This window comes from Ranitomeya variabilis, chromosome 2 (genome assembly GCF_051348905.1).
Source record: "Ranitomeya variabilis isolate aRanVar5 chromosome 2, aRanVar5.hap1, whole genome shotgun sequence".
In the NCBI taxonomy this organism is placed as follows: Eukaryota; Metazoa; Chordata; class Amphibia; order Anura; family Dendrobatidae; genus Ranitomeya; species Ranitomeya variabilis.
The window spans coordinates 1006589607-1006615717 of NC_135233.1; the positions used below are offsets into that span (position 1 = coordinate 1006589607).

General features: G+C 45.1%; 1 protein-coding gene across 1 annotated transcript in view; it reads right to left on the bottom strand.

Annotated features, from left to right (window-relative positions):
- The window catches only part of RAB6B (RAB6B, member RAS oncogene family), a 97552-nt gene extending 92420 nt beyond the window's left edge, over window positions 1-5132 (bottom strand). Inside the window, exon 1 of the mRNA XM_077291269.1 lies at window positions 4791-5132. Within this exon, the coding sequence (XP_077147384.1) occupies window positions 4791-4860 (70 nt within the window). The 5' untranslated portion in view covers window positions 4861-5132. The remainder of the gene's footprint in view (window positions 1-4790) is intronic.
- Between the last annotated feature and the right edge of the window lie 20979 nt (window positions 5133-26111).

Genomic DNA, 26111 nt, shown 5'->3' on the forward strand with positions numbered 1-26111 from the left:
TGTAGCAGAAATTCTTACCTGCTATGAGCGCCAATCACCAGGCGGCGCTCATAGCAATCCGGCATTGACAACCATGGAGGTCTGCTGGAGACCTCTGGTTGTCATGCTGACCCATCAGTGACCTGCGATCTTGTGATGGGGTAACCTATGGGCGGGATTTCCGACGCATTTCCGATAAGCGTGAGTTAAATGTCAGAAATTGACAGCGGCATTTAACAGATTAACAGTCATGGCTGGATCGCGATTCCATCCGTGGCAGTTAGAGGCACAAGTCAGCTATTCAAAACAGCTGACATGTGCCTGGAAAGATGTGATCACCAGCTATCAGTGCCACCTATTAGTGATTATCTGCTATTAGTACCACCTATTAGTGATTATCAGCTATTAGTGCCACCTATTAGTGATTATCCGCTATTAGTGCAGCCTGTAGCTATTAGTGCCACCTATTAGTGATTATCCGCTATTAGTGCCACCTATTAGTGATTATAAGCTATTAGTGCCACCTATTAGTGATTATCTGCTGTTAGTGCCACTTATTAGTGAATATCGGCTATTAGTGCCACCTATTAGTGATAATAAGCTATTAGTGCCACCTATTAGTGATCACCAGCTATTAGTGCCACCTATCAGTGATCACCAGCTATTAGTGCCACCTATCAGTAATCACCAGCTATTAGTGCCACCTATCAGTGATCACCAGCTATTAGTGCCACCTATCAGTGATCACCAGCTGTTAGTGCCACCTATTAGTAATCACCAGCTATCAGTGCCACCTATTAGTGATTATCTGCTATTAGTACCACCTATTAGTGATTATCTGCTATTAGTGCCACCTGTTAGTGATTATAAGCTATTAGTGCCATCTATCAGTGATCACCAGCTATTAGTGCCACCTATCAGTGATCACCAGCTATTAGTGCCACGTATCAGTGATATCTAGCTGTTAGTGCCACCTATTAGTGATTATCCGCTGTTAGTGCCACCTGCTAGTGACTATAAGCTATTAGTGCCACCTATTAGTAATCACCAGCTATTAGTGCCACCTTTCAGTGATCACCAGCTAATAGTGCCACCTATTAGTGATTATCAGTTATTAGTGCCACCTTTTAGTCATGACTAGTGGCACTTATCATTGATACCTAGCTAATATTGCCACAAATCAGTGTTCACGGCTATTAGTACCACCTATTAGTGATTACCAGCTATTAGTGCCACCCTTCATTGATTACCAGCTATTACTGACACTTATCAGTGATTACCAGCTATTAGTGCTCGTTATCAGCAGCATTTTGAGCGATTAAAGTCACTCTGTCAGTTAATTAGAGATGTCTAGAGGATTTCAGGTAGGAAGGCACATCAGTAACACACTATGTGATCTCATCATACGCATAACAACCAATCTAAAATTCTGTGAGATTACAGTCAAACATTACAAAGCCTTATGTGATGCCATAATGCAAAATAAAATTGTGAAAGAATACTGTCGCCTACGATAAATCACTGGACCTCTACATTTTTACAAATAATAGCCCCATAAGTATTGTTGCTTCTGGTTGCTAAGACCATAAGTTTCAATCCTATCAGGCAACGTTCCAGCATGGAGGATGGATCTAATCATTATATGATATTTCTGCGGGGGTAGATTTTGATATTGATAGATGCGCCAATTTCCTGTCCAAAGGCTTGTCTGATTTGCACAATCCTTTGCTGTTCGACAGAGAACATGACGAGCTGCAATGACCCATTGTAATCAACTTGATCAATGTGAACCTGTTCTGATTTATCATTTTTCATTAAATGAACAGGTAGATTCAGGTCTTCTAGAAGAAATTATACCATTATGTCTCAGAATTAGTAACCCTTTTAAAGGGGTTATCCGGGACCTTGCTTATTTTTTGCTATAAGGCTATGATCTTAGAGGCCGGTAGTTGCTACCCGTTGTGCCCAGTGCTGATCTCTGCCGGGTCAGAGGAGTCACAGTCCGCTTCCATCAGAAATTCTGTGGTTTCTGGTGACGTCACATCAACAGAACAGCTTATTGTTTTTTGCTTTTGTACTGTTGATGGGGGGATCTTTGCTAATGTCATGCTGATTGACAGCCGGATCCCAGCTGCCTAACTGCGGGGAGCCAACTGTCAATCCACATGATGTCAGCAGAGACGCCCTGTCAACAGAGCAGAGCGGAATAGGAAGAGCTGCTTTGTTGACATGAGGCAAATTAAACAGCAGAATCGCTGGCAGGAGCGGTCTGTGACTGCTTTAACCAGGCAGGGATCGGCGCTGGGCAAAACAGGAAAGTAGTTGCTAACTATCTGCCTATAGATCTCAGCCCTATATCAAAAATAAGCAAAGTCCCTGATAACCCCTTTAAGTAGGCCAGCATTGGTGAGCCTGACTTTGATAAATGAGATTTGTAGAAGCGTTTGAGATGGATGAATACCATTTGTGCACTCCATTATGGAATATAGTGCCCTATATACGGTAAAAAGGGATGATAAATAACTATACACATTTATCCACATAGATAAGCTTCACCACAGTATCTAAAATCCTTTATACCTCTTTTCTTCACAGCTGCTTGTAAAGGCCTTAAGTAATAAAGATTGTCCTGAGGTCAAAAAGTCCTTAAATATTAGTCCAGAGCTGTCACCTCTGACCTGCAGCTTTATGTGGAATGTGAAAATGTCAATATTCTTAATGTGAAAGGCTCATGAAACAGCCATGTGTCCTTCTTTCATATAAATTCTCCATTCAAGGTGATTATGAATATTTTTTTATTGTTGGTGACTACCTAAAGGTACACATTAAATGCTCTAAACGTACAGGCTTCTCATAATAACACTTAAAGGGGGTGTCTGGTTTTGGAAACTTATTATCAAATATCGAATTTGGTAATTCTGAGTCCTAAATGTTGAGATCGATTAGCTAGCTGAGAAAACAGCTACAAAAGTAAGTCTCTGTCTCTGGAGGACTTAAACCATGTAATACTTGATATTTCCTGTGGTGGCACTGCAGGGGAACTGAGAAATAACAGAAAGATAACAACTGATTGTTCTAACAGTGGGGCTCTTTTATAAGGGCCAGCATCAGCACCAGTAAGGCCTGTGTGTATGTATGGCCCAATGGGCTAAAGCTGGCCACACGCAAGAGATAGCTATCAGCCGACCTACAGCTAACTCTCCAGACTCCCCCTCTGCACAGGAATGGTCGGCTAAGCCATGCGTTCATGTTTTTTCCACAGGGAGAGTGGAGAAAGCCATTGCCAGGTTCCTTTGGCCATAGCTTATCTTCCCTGAAAGCAAAAGAATTAGCCATTGAAACATCATCTTTCGGGGGAGGGTAAGGAGGCCCCATGTACATCAGATAGTCGGTCGCTTTGAAACTGGTTAGTTCAGCTGACTTTCTCCTAATATGGGGCCTTAGGCGAGCCGGTAATACTGCATTTCACTTATCACGTAAGGGTGGTTTGTGCAGAGGGCTTTTGTCATCTGAGGGTCACATGGATTCAGTCCTGTTCTTAGTGTAAAATTTTGTAAAAAAAAAAGTGAAAATTATTTTTATGAAATTTTTGCATTGCTCCATATTTCAATTTCCTACTTAATTAGAGTAATAGTTTTGCATTTAATATGAAACCAAGCTGGATAAATTTACAGACCGTTGGGTCAGATTTACATAGACCCGAGACAATGGTATGGTCCACACGAAGGTCACCAACTTGGCATTTTGGCTTAAATTAAGCAATGCTTGGCTGAACTGTGGGTATCCTAATGGATTATCGTATGTATGAAACTGTTGCATAGTCCTACAATCATAGCAAAGTGGACGCCAGTAATTACTATTGTAAATTACCTCTAATTATAAGCGATAGTTTTCCAAGTTCTTGTTGAGTATAGCCTTATAAGATGGTGGGCAGGAATAAACCCTGCAGCAGCAGCTTGTGATAGAAATCAGTAAATATGCCGTAATCCATCGCTTTATGTATAGGAAGGTCAACCGGACTTTACTGAGGATTTTCATACGCTCTATATATCTAAATATCCACCACCTTTGACTAACATCCTCCTCTGCTCCACAGATAACAGAGAAGCCGTCTGTGTCTCCTGTACATATCCCAGGAGTCATTAAGGGTGTGTCCGACTGAAAAAAAAATGTACATTACACCATAAGAAGCCTGCAACCTGCTGGGTAATAAAATAATGCCGTGGAGATCACACAACGTTAACTCTTCTTTTATGTCTCCTTGTGTGGGAGAAAATCAGTTTATGGTGGAGATCTGTCTTACGAGAAGCTTCTAACAGGGACATTAGGCCTGGACCCAATATAAGTAATACATGATGTGAAATAATGGTCCATAATTCGATATGGCAGCTGATTCCTACAAAGACATCGCCTTATCCTAATAATCCTTTAAGCTGACCAAAGAAATGGTGACAGATTTTGTCATAAACCCTAAAAACTCATCATCTTTTCAATTGAAATTTTATCAGGATGCTAGTTACTAATCGATGAAGGGGTGGGTGGACACTTCTGCGTCAATGTGGAAGGGGTTAAAACCTCACCTGTGCAACTCCCCCCCTGATTATAAATGGTTTTGGGGGGTATTTTTATGAGGATGACATATTTTCAGGGATGAAGAAAGGTTGGTTGGAGGTGCAGATAGAAAGACATTTAAATAGAAATCTCGCCTACCAGTGTATGGATGCCATGGGAGGTCGCAGGGAAAGATAATATAGTGTTACCTGTAAATGCAAAAATCAGCAGGGTGCATGGGATAAAGTGACAGCACTTACCGCTCTGTTCTCCTAGAAAGACCAGCTTGAATTTCCTCAGTGGGTTTCCAAAATCTCCCCCTGCAGACATGATGCTCGGGGAAGGACCAGGAGACAGGACCAGGAAAAAGAGCAGCCAAATCCCTTTTCTGCAGGATGCTCTCTCTTCTCTTGGTCCGTTGTGTCTGCTCTGGAGTCTGGGATGCTGAATGGAGGCTGGAGAGGAGGAAAAGACGTGGGTTAACTGGGTGGTGTCTGCAGTAAGGCAGGAATAGGTTAATGTCTTCCCTGGGAGAGGCAGAGCAGGCAGTAGAGTAGGTGAATCAGGATGCTCTGCTCAACATCTCTCCCTCCCCACCCATAGACACTACGCCTGCGTACTCCTGCTGGCCCAGCTTTGCTGATGTCAGTGCACAAGCCGATTCAGAGGCTGAATGACAGACAGGCTGAAGAATGCTGCCATACAAATACCTGCACTGTTATGCAGTTGGAGCCGACACAATCCCTGTAGTGCCGCCAAGACCGGATTTTTGCATTTCAATGTTATTTTCTTTCTACTATAGAAATCCCTTTTCGCTTAATTCTGAGTGCATCGCTCTAAGTTTCGTACTAAAGTGACCCTTTTATATATTAGCCGTCCAGCCAATTGCAATAATGTATTTTTATAGAAATCTGCAGGATTTATTGCTGCTATCAGTATCTGTGTCATTTCCAAGGAAGTGGATACTGTAAGCGGAATCAATATTTATTTTGTTTTATATCACATAAAAGGGATTTCCAAAAATTTATTTTTAAACTGAGGTTAAAAATAATAAATTCAGTTATCCTCATCCACAACTTTTCCAGCACTGACTCTCCACCATTGTGTCCAGTCTTTGTTGATAGACTGAAGCGGTGGCACAGTTGTAAAATGCCACTAATCACTGAACTCAGTCATGATTAGTGATGGGTGAACCCCTGGATGTTTGGGTCCAGCGGTTTTGGCCGAACAGTTAAAAAAAGTTCAGTTTGGGTACCAGAACAGTACCTCAACCCAAACCCAGACCCCATTCACATGAATGGGGGGCCCGAACATCCAGTGTTTGCCTCGCTTTCTTGTGCAGTCCATGTTCAGGGTCCATGCCTGAGCAGTAGGTGTTTGGTATAGACCCCAAACGTTACTGCTCGCCCATCTCTAGCCATGATGCAGAGATAGTATGAGACCACTGTACCCCGTTATTGCCTGCAGCGTTCAAGCCCAAAGTTGTGTAATCACCGTTGCAGTCCGTCAACAGAGACAGGAGGCAGTAGAAGAGGCAGCGCTAGAGCAGCGATGGGTGAGTGTAGTTGAGTTTGTCAATTTTAAAGAAAGTCAGCCGAACTAACCAGTTTCAAGGTGACCGGCCATCTGATGTGTACTAAGACCTCATTACTTTCCATTGACAAGCGATATTGGGGGAGAGAAGCAATGGGCCACTGCAACTTCCATGACAAATTATTTTGTTTTGAGGAAAGATAAGTCTTATTAGTAAAAAAAAAAATTATTTCAAAAACTCCTATATATCTATTTTATGCATCAGTTATGCATATAGATAGATAAATAGATAGTAGATGAGCACCAAAAATTAAAGGCAGCATTCTCAAAGCTGTGGCAAAAAAGAGTAATTTATTTAGCCCATAGTAGCAATGCTTCAGTTCAAAGGTTGTGAACCTTCTTCGAGCATGAAGCGCCCATATCTCCAGTATGTGTGGTGACAGTTTCCACATGTACTGGAGATGCATACATATGGAGACCCATTCAAATTTATGGGACTGCGCACATATCAGTGTGTTTCAACAGACCGTGTGTCTTGTGTGCAAAACATGTAGGCATGCCCATTTTTTGCCGACAGCACAGTCAACAATACATCCCGTACACGTGCACACTGATGACGGATGACATCCATGCTACACATACTGGCATCTGGGAAAAACCTGGCTTCATATAGATCCTGTCAGTAGTCCAGACTTTCAATAACTTCCTGGACTTTCAGGAGCTCCAGCCAGCTTCAGTCTCACCCATGGCCATCCTCCCCATGTGGTGGAACCAGGAAACATATAGGACCTTACTGATGTCACAGGAGCACACCCCCAGGAGGTTTGTGGTTAGCCAGTCTCACCCATCACTTTCTAGTTAACCCTTAAATCCAGCCCTTTACTAATATACAGGTTTGTAAGACTACAACACCCAGCAACCTGTGCTGGGTTCAGATCACAGCAGACCTCTGTCTGTGTGATACATACCCGTCTCTCAGTATATCAATGCAGCGCCCCAGAGTCCTGGTCGTTGCAGTATTGTCGCTCTCCCACCAGGGGGAGTGATGGTACGTCGGATGGCACTAAAGGAGTTCACCTGACCAGGTATCACAGTCACACACTACACTTCACACTCCAACCACCAGGGGGAGCAAAGGGTTCTATCTATTAGGCCACTCCTCACACTCGGGTAACATTGGGGGTTGGATAGGAAGTTAGTCAGAAAGCTGCTGGGTGAGACCCAGGAAAGACCTGTCAGGCAGACAGGGAGAGAAGGAGGAACATCTGAGCTGCAGACAGAGGTCCCTGTCAGGGGTGGGATCCTGGCAGAGACTTAGAACATTACGGAGCTGCCCCTGCACTCCATTGCAGCAGCATCCTAAGAAAGGACAAGAAGCGGAGTATATTGTGGAGAAGTGAGAAACGAGATCACAGCACAAGGAGATAATACCAGGAGGAGTCTTGCCTTAAGATCGGCAACATCCTTCTGAGGCGCGTAGCCGGTGGTCGGAACACTGAGGGAGTAATAGGCTCTACGCATTACTTCAAATTACGGCAGGACAGTTAATTCCAAGTTGACTGCCCAACCTTTAACCTAATGAAGACAACGGAGGCAAATTGTGGGAGAGGGGCGTCTCTAGGGTCCCTATAAAATAGCTCCAGGCCTACCCCGTCATACGGGTCGTCCTATCCATACCATCTGGGGGACGGAGAGAGAGAATATCAGAAACATACACGACAGTTGTGAGGACTATCCCGTGGTGCTCAGCAGGGAGGTACTACAACACACAGGCGCTAGTAGGAAGGCTACTGATTTCCACCTGCAAAGGGAACTCTGGATGTGCCTTCGGACAGGCCGGATTCAGCCAGCCCTGTTAGCAGTGCTCTGGATTGTGGACGCTGAAGTCTACAGTAAAAGGTAAAGAGACTGCAACCTTGTGTCCTCGTTATTTACTGCGACCTGCACCATCACCATCTACCTTACCGGGAAGCCCTGGGGACATACTTCACCTGTGGGAAGGTATTCCATCTAGCTGCCATAACATCACCCCAGCAGACCCCTAAGCAGCGTCGGTCACCCTGACCGAACACCACAGGTGGCGTCACAAACACTTGACAAACTTCAACCTTTGATTGGGCGCCCCTTAGCAGGGCCACGGACCGGGTCAGGCCACCGTGACATCCCCAGAACCGAGACAGAGGGACCCGGTACCGAGTACCCCACTGCCCTGCGACTGAGGGCGATCCAACTTTGGCGTCACGAACAGGATCTACTTAAGCCTGAAAATCAGGTCATGTGTGCTTTGGAACTGTGTCTGAATTGTGCTTGAACTGTGATTTATTGCAAAGACTGTGTGTTGTCACTTGCTGCCAAAAGTTCCCACCAAAACCGCCGCCATTACAGTGCCATGAGGAGCGCAGGAGAAGAAGGGCGTGAACAAACTGTGAAGCGCGAAGAACAATGGCCGCCCAGTCTAAATATTTCTGTATCCTGAGGACGTGTCCGTCAGCGGCTGAGATCCGCCTCCTGATTCTCTATGGCGGGCGGAGACTGAATAAACGAAACTATGACTCAGAGGGAATGGAGCTGGCGACCAGAGGGGACCTCCGAAAAAGAATGGCCCCGCACAGACCCCCGTCACCAGAGGATTACTCCGACATGCCACCGCTGGAGAGCCTGGATCCCTCGGAGTTGCCCATGGAGAACCCGCTGCCTGCGCGACCACCGGCCCTGGAGCTTTCCTCAGCGGAGTGGAGGAGAATTGAGAGAGTCGCCACGAGCTCAGGTACCCGGTGCGGTGGCCTTCCGAGAGTCTGTCCCCCTTCTTCACTTACCCCGTTCACCGCTGTGACTGCTGGGGCTCCAGCGTCTTCGCCACCCGACCCCGGACAGGTCAGGGGACCTGACCTCGGATCCTTCCCCTGGGGAGAGTACCGGACCCACCTGATCGCCGAGCACCAGCGGGAGGTGGAGTGGGAGGCTCGTGGCGAGATGCTGGGAGGCTCCTTGCCGAAGTGGGGTGTCGTAATTGTGTACCAACCCCAGAGAGGAAAAGGGTTCGTGCAGGAGATCGGGTCATCGGTGAGAGTCCATATCACCCGGGAGGAGGTGGAGTCCTGCCTGTGCGGAGATGGTGCAGACCCCGTTCTGAAACCTGGAGATGCTGTAACCTACCGCCGGTACCAGATAGGGAACGGCTGGTGGGCCCGGGACTTACAGAGGTGCACAACCCTCCTGGCAGTATCCAGAACCATCGGGAAAGAACTTGCCGCTGACGCGGCTGCAGCAGCCTCTGCCGCCGCTGGCATCATCCATCGGACCACCCAGACCTTTATTGCCACGCACAACCTGGTCGTGCAGAAGGAACAGACGCATGGAGTACACCTGGCGTCGGGAGTAGACTTGGAATCAAGTCTCCCTAAACCACAGAGGGCTACCTGTCATGTAAAATCCTGGTGGAGGCCTTCAGATTTATAAAGTAAACCTCGGAACCCCGAACCATGTATATAGTTAACTGTTTGTTTTCCTGTTTTGCTGCTAAACCCATCTAGGGTTAATTCTTAAAGGGATCCCTTTGTTGACCCGGGATCCCTATTGTTTCTAGTTTTGCACCAAGTTTATCACTGTTTTGCCAAAGAACATTTGAATCATGAACTGCGCATGATTACAAACTGCCTGTACATAGTTTACACCTTCTTAAAGGTGCTCCCTACTGGTTTTACAAAAAAAGAAGAGCTTTTTGACGAGACTGTTCCTGATTACAGCGCGGAAGTTCTTACTTTGAACAGACTTGCAAATTGATGATTTTCACTACCTCAAAAGAGACTTGGTTTCCCCTTAAAGGGAATGTTCAATTGTTGCACTTAGCTTAAAACATGATAATGTTGCCTTAAATAGCTAGATAGTAATAATGTTTTATATAGTGATAGTATGTAGTTAGTAAAGATAGTGATACGGAATAGAAGTGTTGATAATGTTCTTTAAATAAAATTGAAGTTAAAGTAATTGCTAGGTTTCATAGAATTAGACTAAAGGAAGAATGCAGTAGGCCCGGAGGGGTAGACAGATAGTCCTGCATACGTGGAAGTAAAAGAGAAAAATAAAGAAAATGTTAATTTGCACTTGTGAGTTTTATAGCATGCCTTTAGTGGGTACACGCCCTTAAAAAAAAAGTTTGCACTTAGTAGATAGTAGATAGCATACCTGTATGGGTAATAACAGTTATTTATAGTTAGTTAATTAATAGGTGTTATTTAAAATCTTAAGCACAATGTAATTATGTTTTTGTTTGCAACGTTCAAGTGTTCTCACCTCCCATAAAGGGAAGCACTGTTATATTTAATTGTTTACAGCATTCCAAAAATTTTGCATGTCATTTGCTAACATGTATTGTTGTTCTTCTTTTCCCAGTCCGGGAGTACTGGATTTAACGGGGGGGGGGGGGGGGGGGGGGGGGGCAACGCCCCAGAGTCCTGGTCGTTGCAGTATTGTCGCTCTCCCACCAGGGGGAGTGATGGTACGTCTGATGGCAATAAAGGAGTTCACCTGACCAGGTATCACAGTCACACACTACACTTCACACTCCAACCACCAGGGGGAGCAAAGGGTTCTATCTATTAGGCCACTCCTCACACTCGGGTAAAACTGGGGGTTGGATAGGAAGTTAGAGAGAAAAGCTGCTGGGTGAGACCCAGGAAAGACCTGTCAGGCAGACAGGGAGAGAAGGAGGAACATCTGAGCTGCAGACAGAGGTCCCTGTCAGGGGTGGGATCCTGGCAGAGACTTAGCAAGAGATAGAACGTTACGGAGCTGCGCCTACACCCCATTGCGGCAGCATCCTAGGAAAGGACAAGAAGCGGAGTATATTGTGGAGAAGTGAGAAATGAGATCACAGCACAAGGAGATAATACCGGGAGGAGTTCTGCCTTAAGATCGGCAACATCCTTCTGAGGCGCGTAGCCGGTGGTCGGAACACCGAGGGAGTAATAGGCTCTACGCATTACTTCAAATTACGGCAGGACAGTTAATTCCAAGTTGACTGCCCAACCTTTAACCTAATGAAGACAACGGAGGCAAATTGTGGGAGAGGGGCGTCTCTAGGGTCCCTATAAAATAGCTCCAGGCCTACCCCGTCATACGGGTCGTCCTATCCATACCATCTGGGGGACGGAGAGAGAGAATATCAGAAACATACACGACAGTTGTGAGGACTATCCCGTGGTGCTCAGCAGGGAGGTACTGCAACACACAGGCGCTAGTAGGAAGGCTACTGATTTCCACCTGCAAAGGGAACTCTGGATGTGCCTTCGGACAGGCCGGATTCAGCCAGCCCTGTTAGCAGTGCTCTGGATTGTGGACGCTGAAGTCTACAATAAAAGGTAAAGAGACTGCAACCTTGTGTCCTCGTTATTTACTGCGACCTGCACCATCACCATCTACCTTACTGGGAAGCCCTGGGGACATACTTCTCCTGTGGGAAGGTATTCCATCTAGCTGCCATAACATCCCCCCAGTGGACCCCTAAGCAGCGTCGGTCACCCTGACCGAACACCACAGGTGGCGTCACGAACACTTGACAAACTTCACCCTTTGATTGGGCGCCCCTTAGCAGGGCCACGAACCGGGTCGGGCCACCGTGACCTCCCCAGAACCGAGACAGAGGGAACCGGTACCGAGTACCCCACTGCCCTGCACCTGGGGGCGATCCATCACTAGTTGGTACATCGCATACCCTCCCCCTCTGTTCAAACCATTGGGGATGAACATATGACAGTCCAGGGCCCCGAGACAAGATGTTCCTGTTGTCTCGAGCTACCAGTTGAGGGGACCCTCTCCATCTACTATGAGCGTTGGCTCCTGGAATCTGATCCCTCATCATCACCTGATTCTTAAGTAAGCTACCGTCCGTCGCTGTCACCAACATCCTTTTTGTGACAAATGAGGCACCAGTTTTTGTCATCTCACAATCCCGAGTCATGACTTGGTTAGACCTCCCCCACCCCCTGCGGGCAATACAGCAGTTTGATTCACTTTCCTCTGTATCTATGGTCAGGATCGACTCGGTATTGTCACATACACTAATAGGTCTCTTGTCTAATACCATCAGCATTGGTTGAGCAGGGAATTCACTACCCCTCAACCTAGTATGCCCACTTTTCTCATGACGTCTCCGGAAAGCTCTCAGATGGCGTTATTTGTCCCACATCCTGCTTTAATATCCACTGTATTGCAATACATTAAAAACAAATTATACTATTCACCTTTCCCCACACTCCCACACCAAGTGGCATACTCTTCTACAGCCGGCGCGCAAGCTGGTGACTGACTTCAGCATCTCCGTCATGGTGCATGACATCACTGCCATGTTCCTCCAGTCATGGGCACTCCGACATCACCTGCCGGTCTCTGATTGGCCAGCGGCATGTATAGCCGTACAGGGTGTCGGTGGGTTACCTACTCAACAATACATTTCAACTGGATGTGGGTCTTCAGGCACACATTCAGCTGAAGTAGCCACTTGTGGCGGTTGTCAAAATGCCGCAAATAATATTAACTTATTTGGTCATACTCTCTATCCATATTCATACATATAACTCAATAACATGCAGTCAAAATGTGTGCTTTTCCTTAAATAATTAAACATATTTTTTTGTCTCCTCTTTTCAAAACTATCCAGGTTATCAAAGATAGCTAACCTCTTAACTAGAGTTGAGCAAATTTGTTCGGGTTCCCTCTTATTCGGCAAGCTAACAAACCGAAACAAAGGAATGCTAGTAGGGGCAGGATACAAGTATGTAGAGATAATCAGTATATGCAGTAAATTAAAATGATAGCCCTGCAACCGAAAGCCTGGGCAATATATAGTTTATTACGGACAATCGGATTAAAACAAGGGAAAACAAACTAAAAGAAGAAAAAAACGACCATACAGTCCAAAAAAGTAATACGATAAAAATATAATATTTATTGATTATAATAAAATACAGGAATAATAATGGGAGCAAAAGAATCAATGTATGGAAAACAAATAAATAAAAACAAGGCCGATCATCCACATAAGAAAAATGGCCAAAGGCAGTACATCCTGAAAAATAATCAGGCCAAAAAATGCGGTTCACAATGTGATGACAAAAAAAAATCGTTAGACAAAAATTGGAGATAAATATTAAAGTCATATAAAGTGCATGTGAAAAGATAACAGGAATCAACCATAAAATGCTTAGTGCTAAAAAATGTCAAAAACAAGAAAAAGAAAAGCTCTGTGGGATCAGTGGGCAGTATTTCCGGTGTGCTTGCTGTAAGCACGTGTTAAATGCCGCTGTCAGAGTTTGACAGCAGCATTTAACGGGTTAACAGCTGCGGGTGGTTCGCAATTCCGCCCTCGGCTGTTGCGGACACATGTCAGATGTTCAAAACAGCTGACATGTGCTGGAAAACATGTGGGCTCACCGCCGGAGCCCACATCAAAGGGAGGGTGTCCGACATTGGCGTACAATTACGCCCTATGTCGGAAGGGAGTTAATAAATGTGGTGCTTGCCACATATCATGTGTGGGTGCTTTCCACCCACTTATTGTAATATTATATTCTAATATATAGCAGATTGTACCAGCCCCATAGAGACACAGACTGTGTAGATACTATTGCTTGTAGTGAATCACAGTGAGGGTGAGTAGCTCCTTGCAATACAAACATTTCACTAATGGAACCTAAAGTGATAGCCTCTAAGTAAAGACCGGAAGTCATTAATTATGCAGATATTCTGTAGACACTTGTGTATTTACAAGATGATCAATGCAGACAATCCATCAAAGAAGTGCAGATCGTGGTGTTGGATTTAAGTTCCCCTAAACATATTTCTTAGGGACAATTCAGGAATCCACTTTTTTTTGTTATGGCCATGTTCTTCAACATTGTCATCCACACTGTACAAGACCTGTAATATCTCTCCATAAACACTACAATGAGATAATGATATCTCCTACTGGCTTTTGAAAATGGACTTACAAAATCAATCGCAATCAGATCTCACAAAAGGGACTTCATTTATTCACATCAAATGGCATAGCATGGGGAAGCCAGGAAGGATGTGTTTGCCCTAAGAAAGCTTTTATATTTGTAGACTTTTCGTAACCCTTGGTTTAGGGTTAGGCTTTGGTGTAGACTTAGGACTAGGGATAAAGCTTGGAATAGACTTAGTGCTGTGGATTAATTTAGTGCTAGGTTTAAGCTTAGGCTGGTTTCACATTTGCGTTTTTTGCCGCTGCGTTTTAGCGCAAAAAAACGCATGCGTTTTTTTCCTATATTTAACATTAAAAACGCATGCGTTTTTTTTGCATGCGTTTTGCCGCGTTTGTCGACGCATGCGTCTTTTCCTCATATGACCTCGAGCCTCGGAACTTTTTCCCACGCAACGTCATATGAGGACATCCAGCAGAGGGCGCATCACCGCGACTGAAGGTAACTACAGGTCATTTACCTACATTACCTTCATTCCCCGGGGGTTTACAGGCAGGAGAACAGCTGCATTATAGCAGAGCTCCTGCCTGTAAAATATTTTAACCCCTTCAGATGGATTTACATCGTGGGACGTTACAGATCTACGGAAGGTATGTATATTGTTGGTTTATTATTTTTAATTTGTTACAGAACGAGGGTCTTCAGGTGGATTGAGAGAGCAATAAAATATTACAACAACCCGTGTGTTTAATTCATTAAAATACTTTGTAATAATGTGTGTGTTTTTTTTAACCATTTCATACAATTGGATTAATAATGGATAGGTGTCATAATTGACGCCTCTCCATTATTAATCTGGCTTAATGTCACCTTACAATAGCAAGGTGACATTAACCCTTCATTACCCCATATCCCACCGCTACATGAGAGTGGGAAGAGAGTGGCCAAGTGCCAGAATAGGCGCATCTTCCAGATGTGCCTTTTCTGGGGTGGCTTGGGGCAGATGTTTTTAGCCAGGGGGGGGCCAATAACCGTGGACCCTCTCCAGGCTATTAATATCTGCCCTCAGTCACTGGCTTTACCACTCTGGCGGAGAAAATTGCGCGGGAGCCCACACCAATTTTTTCCGCGATCTAACCCTTAAATTTAATAGCTACAGCGCCGAAATTTTGCACATACACACTACTAACAGTAGTGTGGAATATGCAAAAAAAAGGGGGATATGACATGGTTTACTGTATGTAAACCATGTCTCATATCATGTCGGGTTTAGGCATGAGAAATGAAAAGCCGGCAAGCGGCTTTTCTGCTATATCGCGCTGAAGTAAATATAAATATATATATATATATATATAACGAAACCCAACTTTGCCAAAAGTCGGCGACTTTTGAAATTGGCCGATCTGTTTCGCTCAACCCTAATTTTGATGATTGGCAGCTGTCACACACTTCTCAGCATGCGTTTCAAAAACGCAAACGCAGGAAAAAACGCATGTAGACGTGGCAAAACGCCGCTTTTTTTACAGCATGCAAAAACGCATGCATCTAAAAAACGCAGCGTTTGCATGCGTTTACATGCGTTTTTTCACCACCTGCGTTTGCGTTTAAAACGCTGCTTTTTAAATGCAAATGTGAAACTAGCCTTAGGAAGTGGCTTAGTGGTAGGCTTAAGTTTAGGGTTAGACTTAGGGGTAAAGCAAGGAATAGGGTTAGGGATACAGATTGGTTTAGTGATTGATTTAGATTTAGGATTAGGGTTAGGGATTGCATTAGGGTTAGAGTTATACTTAGAAATAGAATTATGAATAGGGTTAGGGCTATGGGTAGGGTTAAAAGGGTACTCCTATCTCTAAGACCACATCTCAATATGTAGTAGGATTTAATGAAAATAACATTAACAAATGCTTCCAATTAGAAATTTAGTATAGTTCTTCAGATTTGCTATGTTGTTTACCTCATGTAGGGCATTGCAGTAGATTAGGTGTCCATGGCTACCTACATCCAATCATATAGTGACAGTTAGACAGCTCTTAGGCCATGTTCACACTTTGCGGGTTTTACCACGGATCCGCAGCGATTTTGATGCTGCGGGTCCGCAGCAGTTTCCATAGCGTTTACATTTACATGTAAACCCTATGGAAACCGCAATCCGCTGTGCACATGCTGGGGGAAAAACCGCGCAGAAACGCAGCGGTTTACATTCCGCAGCATGACACTTCTTTGTGCAGAATCGCTGCGATTCTGCACCCATAGGAATGCATTGATCTGCTAACTTCCCGCATGTGGCTGTGCCCACGATGCGGGAAGTAAGCGGATAATGTGCAGATGGTACCCGGGGTGGAGGAGAGGAGACTCTCCTCCAGGCCCTGGGAACCATATTAGTGTAAAAAAAAAAGAATAAAAATAAAAAATAATGATATACTCACCTCTCAGCGCTGCACGCGGCCGTCCGGTCTCAGGGTTGCTGTGCGAACAGGACCTGCGGTGACGTCACAGTCACATGACTGTGATGACGCCGCGGTCACATGACTGTGACGTCACAAAGGTCCTTCTCGCCCAGCATCTTTGGAACCGGATTGCCGCGTGCAGCGCCGAGGAGATCGGGACGTCAGAGGGTGAGTATAACCAATTTTTATTATTTTTAACATTACTATTGATGCTGCATATTGCTGCATATGCAGCATCAATAGTATAGGAGTAATCCCGCAGCGGAAACCGCGGAACAAACCGCGATAAATCTGCAGGGATAACCGCAGCGGTTTTGCCCTGCAGATTTATCAAATCCGCTGCGGGAGAACTCACAGAGGACGCCGCAAAGTGTGCACATAGCCTTAGTGGTCGTAACCATGGATACCTAAGCTACTGCAATGTCCTGCATGAAGTAAACGGTATGTAATGAAACAGTGAAGTATAGCAAATCTGCTAAATTTCTAATTGGAGGTATTTGCTAATACTATGTGTAGGGGTTTTACTCACTTGGGTGCGACGGGAGGAAAACAGGAGGCTTGTTCCTTTAAAAGTTCATGTGGGTTTATTGCTTCATAAACCCAGAAGCAAAACAGAAAAACGAACAGCCTTTAGATCAGGCAAACAAAATACAAAATTTCCATAGCAGTGCTCTGCTCCGCCAGGCCTGTGGGTGCACAGGCTGGGGTAGTGCCCAATATTCAGGCTCAGTCTGGAGCCACACACACAGGAGGCCTTCTCCCTCCCAGCACACAGACCATGTGCCAAACAACTGTTACCCACACCCAGAGGTGAGGTGTGTGGGTAGCTAGACCCTCCTATCTCTCATAGCTACCCGCAACCCGGTCCCATGTGCAACAAACAAACCTCTTAGTGCTTTCATGCACTACAGAAAATACTGCGGGTTACATCACAGAGACAAGCCATCTCTGCCACACATACCTCCCATCGACTATGCTGCCATTAGCCACACTACATATTATTATTACACCTACTACATATTGGAATAGGACATTGGAAATGTAAATACCCCTTTAACCCTTTTCCGACATTGGGCGTTATAGTACGCCGATGTCAGACTCCCCCTGGAGGAGCCCACACCTTTCCAGGCACATGACAGCTGAGCTATACAGTTAACATGTGCCTGCAACAGCCACGAGTGGAATCCAGATTCACCTGCGGCTGTTAACTAGTTAAATGCGGCTGTCAATTTATGACCGCAGCACGTTGCTAATCGCACCATCAGTGACCCCGTCACATGATCGCAGGTCACTGATGGGTCGTCATGACAACCAGAGGACTGAAGCAGACCTCTATGGTGTTTTGCTAGATTGCTATGAGCGCCGCCCCATGGTCGGTGCTCATAGCAAGGACCATTTCTCCTACACACAGGTGATCTGATCATCGCCTGTGTGTAGGAGAGGCGATTGAAGAACTACAGATTCTAGTTTCCCATGGAGACTATTGAAGCAAGTAAAAAGTAAAAAAAATGTTTTTTTTAAATATATAAAAGATACATATATAATTTTTAAATCACCCCCCTTTCGCCCCATTCAACATAAAACAGTAAAAAATGTCAAATATACACATTTTTGGTATCGCAGCGTTCAGAATCACCAGATCTAGTAACATAAAAAAAATTAACCCGATCGCTAATGGCGTAACAAGAAAAAAATTCAAAACATCAGAATTATGTTTTTTTCTGTTGTCGCTACATTGCAATAAAATGCAATAACGGGTGAACAAAAGATCATATCTACACTAAAATGGTAACAGTAAATATGTCAGCTCGACGTGCAAAAAATAAGCCCTCACCCAGCCCCAGATGACAAAAAATGGGGACGCCACAGGTCTCGGAAAATGACGCCATTTTTTTAACCAAATTTTGGATTTTTTATCACCACTTAACCCAATCATGACATACCCCGTACTAGTACGGCGTATGTCGTGTCTCCGCACTTTGATGTAGGCTCCGCTACTGAGTCCATATGTTTTCCAGCACATGTCAGCTATTTTAAACAGCTGATATGTGCCCGGAACAGCTGCTGGTGGAATCGCGATCCACTCGCGGCTGTTAACCCCTTTTTGCCATCGAACGGAATAGTACGTCCGATGGCAGAACCCCCGCTTTGATGCGATGAGCCCGCATTAAAGCCGGGGCATGTCAGCTGTTTTAAACAGCTGACATGTGCCCGCAATAGGCGTGGGCAGAATCGCGATCTGCCTGCGCCTATTAACTAGTTAAATGCCGCTGTCAAACTCTGACAGCGACATTTAACAAGCGCTTCCGGCCATCGGGATGGAAATGCGTGCATTGCTGACGCCCATCACGTGATCAGGGGGTCAGCGATGTATCGGCATGACAACCAGAGGTCTCCTGAAGACATTCATGGTTGTTAATGCCAGATTGCTGTGAGCACCACCCTGTGGTCAGCGCTCATAGCAATGCTGTCATTCCGCTTCTTAGGAGCGATCTGAGCATTGCTCCTATGTAGCAGAGCCGATCAGGCTATGCCAGCTTTTAATCTCCCATGGAGACTATTGAAGCATGGCAAAAGTAAAAAAAAAATGTTTAAAAAAATATGAAAAAAAGTTCAAATCAAACATACACATATTTGGTATCGCCGTGTTCAGAATCGCCAGGTCTATCAATAAAAAAAAAGGATTAACCTGATCGCTAAACAGCGTAGCGAGAAAAAAATTTAAAAACGCCAGAATTACGTTTTTTTGGTCACCACGACATTGCATGAAAATGCAATAACGGGCGATTAAAAGAACGTATCTGTGCCAAAATTGTATCATTTAGGGTATGTGCACACGTTCAGATGTTTTGCTATAAAAACGCTATAAAACTCATTAAAAACGCATACATTATGCATCCTATCATTTAGAATGCATTCTGCATGTTTTGTGCACATGGTGCGTTTTTTTCCACGAAAAAAAACGCATCGCGGATTTTCCGTGTTTTTCCAGCAATTCTATGCATTTGGAAAAAAACGCACAAAAAACGCGTCAAAAACACATGAAAAAACGTGAAAAAAACGCGTGCGGATTTCTGGCAGAAATGTCCGTTTTTTGTCAGGAAAATTTCTGCAAGAAATCCTGACGTGTGCACATACCCTAAAAACGTCAGCTCGGCACTCAAAAAATAAGCCCTCATCCAACCCGAGATCCTGAAAAATGGGTCTCAGAAAATTGCGCTTTTTTTTTTTTTTTTAGCAAAGTTTGGAATTTTGTTTAACCACTTAGATAAAAAAGCACCTAGACATGTTTGGTGTCCATGAACTCGTAATGACCTGGAGAATCATAATGGCAGGTCAGTTTTAGCATTTAGTGGAAAAAAAACAACTGTGGAATTGCACTTTTTTTTTTGCAATTTCACCACACTTGGAATTATTTTTTCATTTTCTAGTACACGATATTTTAAACCCAATGGTGTCGTTCAAAAGTACAACTTGTTCCGCAAAAAACAAGCCCTCACATGGCCATGTTGACTGAAAATAAAAAGTTATGGCTCTCGGAATAAGGAAAGCAAAAAGCAAAAATGGAAATATCTCTGGTCGTTAAGGGGTTAAGGCTATACATTGGTTTGGTGCTAAGTTTAGACTTAGGCCGGGGTCACACTTGCGTGTGCAATGTGAGAAACTCGTGCAGTCTCTCACATCAATACCCGGCACTGCCGCCGGCGCACGGGACCGGAGCGTTCAGATGCATAGAATTACCGGTACATGCAGCCGCACACTCCGGTCTCGATTGCCGGCAGCAGTGTCGGGTATTGATGCGAGAGACTCACGCGAGTTTCTCACATTGCACTCGTGTGCACCCCGGCCTTAGGAATAGGGTTAGGGCTAATAATAAGCTTAAGGTTAGGACATGATTTAGTACTAGGATTAGGGTTATACTTAGGGATAGAGATAGGACTAAGGTAATAAAATAGTTACCTAAAAATGTAATAAAAAGGCAAAAAAATAGATAGTGTAATTTTTTATTTATAAAATATTAGCAAAAAGAAGAAAAAAAGTCAATTAAAGTGCAAACTTTAATCACATCAGTATTTTTGTCACATTACAATACATGTGCTTGGCAGACAAAGGGATCAATACTAGGAACTCTAGGAGTGCTAACGGTTCACGCACAATACTCCCAGGAGCTGTCAGCCCACAGTCCACCATTCTCCACATCTATTTATGTTATATGAACACTATAGTATGTATATTTGCACACCAATGAGGGCATTTTTTGGAGAGTCATGAATTAGATGGTTTATTGCTATAACTCCATTGTCAAATGGTCATATTACAAGGGGCTCATTTTCTGTTCTTGTACAAGTTCGAATGTTGTCAGTGCTCACCTCTTATCCAGGACAAACCAAATGTAGGGCATGAGTAGATGGGGCCACCTCTATTAGTATTCCGCTACCACACAGTTTGTAGAGCTTTCTCTGTGGGCAAGTTTTGTTTCATCTCAGAACAATAAAATGATTCCTTTCAATTCTTTAATATAAGGCGACATTCAGAAGAAAGCCTGCTATGGGACCACAATTGTTCTCCATTTATAGTCTATATCACTGGTGCACAACTTTTTGTCTCCCATCTGCTGGTAAAAGGTGAGTCATTCTCTTCTTTCATCAGCTAGTGGCAAACAATATACATTCAGACTCTAAATGTTCATGATTTTGTCAAAGTAGCTGTATGAGGGCTTATCTTTTGCAGGATGAGTTATAGTATTGAAAGTCACCATTCATTTTGATATTCAATGTACTTGAAATCAGGAAAAAAATCCAAGAGAGGTCAAATTGTGAAAAAATTTCACAATTTTTTAGTCCCGGGAGCTATGCCAAGAGATATGCGACATCAGATGTGAATTGTGCAGTATTAAGGGAAACCCCGCTAATGTCACCACAACTAGGCCTGCGGTTCAATATGAAAAGAGGTTGGAGCGGGAATTCAACCCCCCTTGTGCTCCACTGCGTCGCACCCGTCAACCATCAGAAGAACATGCAGTGGAATGTTGGACTTGCAGCAGAAGGGGGGCACATATCTTGGGACAGTCCAAACCGGGAAAGAAGAAGGGGCGTCCATTTAACTAATACGGGAAAGGGGCACACCATGGGGTTCCGCACTTCAGAGAGACTCCAAGGATATAATTTCCAAGAGATCCATTATCTGGGCTGAGTTTAATGGACAATGCATCCGCTGTTTGGTGGACATGGGGTCCCAGGTCACCACTATGCCTAACTCCCTTACACAATGTTGCCCGTTCCAGAAAGGAACCAACCATTCAACTGTTGGCTGCTAACCAGTTGTTCATATTGGCTGGAGTAATGCGGATGCTTGTATGAGTGTGTGGGAAATAGCTGGGTAGAAAAGGGATCATATTGGTAAAAGAACCCAGAGGTATAAGGAAGTGTACAAGAGACAAAATGAGTAGATGAATAACTGCATTAGATGAGTATAAGTATGATGACTAGATGAGTATCTGCAAGAGAAAACCACCATCTGCTGGTCAAAGGCGAAAGTTAAAGTAAAGAAAGCATTTCTGTAGTAGGAACCTAATAGTGGGAACCTATGTTTCCACAGGAAGATATTAGAGACAACACCAGGTCAGGTGACACCTGTGTTGCAGTTAAATATAAAAGGCCTGGCCGAACTGAGAAGGGGCAGTTAGCTCTAGAGCCTGTTTCAGGACAGGTCGTGTGGCTGCTAGGTGGGCTTACAGACACCATCGCCCAAAGAAGGTTTTGAGAGTGATCAGATTCTGGAGAAGGCCTGGGCTATGGGGAAGATCTATGCTCCGCGCCAATAGAAGTCTTTGACCAGCACCAGTAGAAGTCTGTGACCAGCACCAGTAGAGATCTGTAGCTAGTGCCAGTAGAAACCTGTAAGCAGCGCCAGTAGAAGACTATAAGCAACACCAGCAGACGTCCGTGACCAGATCCGAACCAGGGGGGGTTTCATCTGAATCACGTCACTCAGAGATAAACATGTAAACCCCTAATGTAAGTGCTCAGCGTACAGCGCATGATAAATGTGATCTCAAACATTATGTAAAATGTTCCCTACAAAAGCTTCTAGTCAATCATGTGCCTGCTCAGCTCCATCATCTGTTAAAGGAAATATAGAGGGCTTACTGGTAGTAGAGTACTATGACTTCTCGCCTCCCAAAAGAAATTCAGCAAATTTTGCACAGCAGTGTGCCTAAACCACATTTTGCGTCCATATGTTTGCCATTTCTTTAGCCCGCCTAATTTACAGGTGCATGCCACTAGAAGCATAAGCTGGGCACTGCCATGCACTGTTGACTACAACGTACTGATGGCTACAACATATGGCCACCACAATGGCAGTTTGCAATTTTCACTCAGCAACATCCACTGCTGCTTGTTTCTGGAAGACACCTATGGAGTCAAATTCGTCACTACATCTGTAGATAAATTCCCACAGGGGTCTAATTTCCAAAATGGGGTGATTTGAGGCGGAATTCTGTTCTTCTAGCAGGTGCTCCATATATGGAGTCCGCAAACTATTCTAGCAAAATCTGCACTCTAGGAGGAAAATATTGCTCCGTCCCTACCGAGGCTCGCTGTGTGGCTAAGCAATGCTTTACAGCCACATATGGGGTATTTCCACTTTCAGCAGAAATTGTGGGACAAATTTTGGTGCCATTTATACCCATTTCCCAGTGTGAAAATATAAAACCTAGGGCTAAAACAAAATTTGGGTGGTAAAAATGTAATTAGTTTTTCTTCACTGTCTAACGGTATAAAATTCTGTGAACCAATTGTGCTGTCAATATGATCACTGCACCCATAGATGAATTCATTGAGAGGTTTAGTTTATAAGATGAGTTCATATATGTTTTTTGTTGTTGTTGTTCTGGCACCTCAGGGGCTCTACTAATGTGACATGTGCAGCGCCCCAGAGTCTGGTCGTTGCAGTGGCGTCGCTCTTCCACCAGGGGGAGTGATGGTACGTCTGATTGCATTAAAAGAGTTCACCTTGCCAGGTATCACAGTCACACATTACACTTCACACTCCGGCCGCCAGTGGGAGCAAAAGGTCCTATTTACTAGGCCACTCCTCACACATGGGTAAAACTGGGGGTTGGATAGGAAGTTAGGGAGAAAGCAGCCCAGGAGAGTTCGGGAGAGGACCTGTCAGGGGTGGGATCCTGACAGCGGCCTAGCACAGACAGATCGTCACGGAGCCCTGCCTGTACCTTATAGCGGCAGTCTCCTAAGAAAGGACACAAAGCGAAGTATATTGTGGAGAAGCGAGAAACGAGATCACAGCACAAAGGCGATAGAACCAGAAGGAGTCGTGCCCTGAGATCGGCAACATCCTTCTGAGGCGCGTAGCCGGTGGCCGGAGCACCGAGGAAGTAATAAGCTCTACGCATTACTTTGAACTACGGCAGGGCAGTTAATTTTAGGTTGGCTGTCTCACCTTTTACACCTAATGAAGACAACGGAGGCAATTGTGGGAGAGGGGCGTCTCTAGGGTCCCTATAAAATAACTCCAGGCCTACCCCGTCATACGGGTGCGTCCTATCCATATCATCTGGGGGACAGAGAGAAAGAACAGAAACATACACGACAGTTGTGAGGACTATCCCGTGGTGCTCAGCAGGGAAGTACTACAACACCCAGGCGCTAGTAGGAAGGCTACTGATTTCCACCTGCAAAGGGAACTCTGAATGTGCCTTCGGACCGGCCGGTCTCAGCCAGCCCGGTTAGCAGTGCTCTGGATTGCGGATGCCGAAGCCTTCAGTAAAAAGGTAAAGAGACTGCAACCCTGTGTCCTCGTTATTTACTGCGACCTACACCACCACCTACACCTTTTATTGGGCGCCCCTTAGCAGGACCACGGACCGGGTCCGGCCACCGTGACATCCTCAGAACCGAGAGACCCGGATCCGAGTTCCCCGCTGTCCTGCGTCTGCGGGCCGCTCCATGTTACATACAGGGTTATAGATATCGTTAACAGTAAACAAATTTACAGTGACAGACTGGTACAGAGGGGAGAGGACCCTGTCCTTTCGGACTTACATTCTTCAGGATAATGGGGAAGAGACAGGAGGTTGGTGTGCTGCAGCACTGGTGGTGGTGAGGCGGCAGCTCGGGTGGTTGAGGCGGCAGCTCGGGTGGTTGAGGCGGCAGCTCGGGTGGTTGGTGACGTGGCGGCAGCTCGGGTGGTTGGTGACGTGGCTGCAGCTCGAATGGTTGGTGATGTGGCGGCAGCTCGGGTGGTTGGTGAAGTGGCGGCAGCTCGGATGGTTGGTGACATGTTACAGCAGGTTTATAAACAACTTGGCCAAAATTGCAGCACGCAGCACTGCTCAATGAGCTACTAAGAGGACCGGAGAGGGAACTGAGCTGCAACCAATGAGGTGGGGCCCCAGACAAGAGGAGGCTATTCAGACTCTAAAGTTGGCACTGATTGGTTCCCCCTTCTTAGCCTTTGCTGATTTCTCCTGGCACTTCGTGCTGTATACCGTCAGGAGCTTGTATGGGTTGGAGGCGGTGCTGGCCCATGTGCAAAGGAGAAGAGGGTGATTTATCATGTACTCCAGCTAGTCGCTGAAGGAATCCGAGAAGAACCCTGATAACTATAATTCATTCAAGTTGTAGTTGCTGGATCTGGTGTGTGTTATGACTGATAAGTTTGCAGAATACCTGTCGGGGCTGAAAGTACATATGCGGGCTGATAACAATCCCCTTGTTCACCTGAAAAACGCAAAGTTGAGTGTGCTGGATCAAAGATAGGTCTTGAGAATGTCCAAATACAGGTATAAGATCTCTTATAGGTCAAAATCCAAAAACAGGCATGTCAAGCAAGCTTGTAGAGGGCTGCAAACAAAGAACTAGAAGGTGACGAAATCCAAGACTTCAAGCAGTTTGCAGAACCCATGGTAGCCACCCAATAGTTGGCGTAGGAACACAGACTCAACCGATCCTGGACCTCCCACAGGAAAAGTGGGTGCTTCTGCAGCAGTCTAATCCCAAATTAGCAGAGTTGAGGAAATTGGTCACCCTGCCAGCAAGCACCTTGCAAATCCTGTGTCAATGGAAAAAACTTTTCATGAGAAGCGGGTTGTTATACAGAAGGATCCAATCAACCTGAGAATTTGGCACCACCTGGTAAGTGGTGGTCCCTAAAGGATGGTGATAACTTTGGATGGCTTTAATAGTGAGAAGACCTTCTGATGGTTGCAGCGGCTGGTGTATTTGCCTCAACTACAACAGACGGTTGAAGAGACCTGGCATATATGTCACCAGTGTGGATTGACCAAACCCCCAGAGCGGAGCAACCCTATTCAAGCTATCTGGACCTTCGTGTAGTTGTTGGTCAACTGCGGGATGTATCACAATGGCTATGATGAATATTGGTTGGTGATGATCAACCACTTCACTAAGTTCGCAGAGGTGACCCCACCCCAAAACCAAACAGTGGAAGAGCCAGCCAGAGCCATCTGTGGGGACTTAACTTGTTTATATGAGTGCCCAAAGTGGATCCCTTCAGGTTAAGGGGCCTGCTTCCAAGGAAGGGTAATGGAAAAGTTGCACCACCTCTACGGTGTTGGTAAATTCCGGACCACAATAAAGTCAATGGTGAAAAACACAGGGCAAAAACTTGCAGTGAA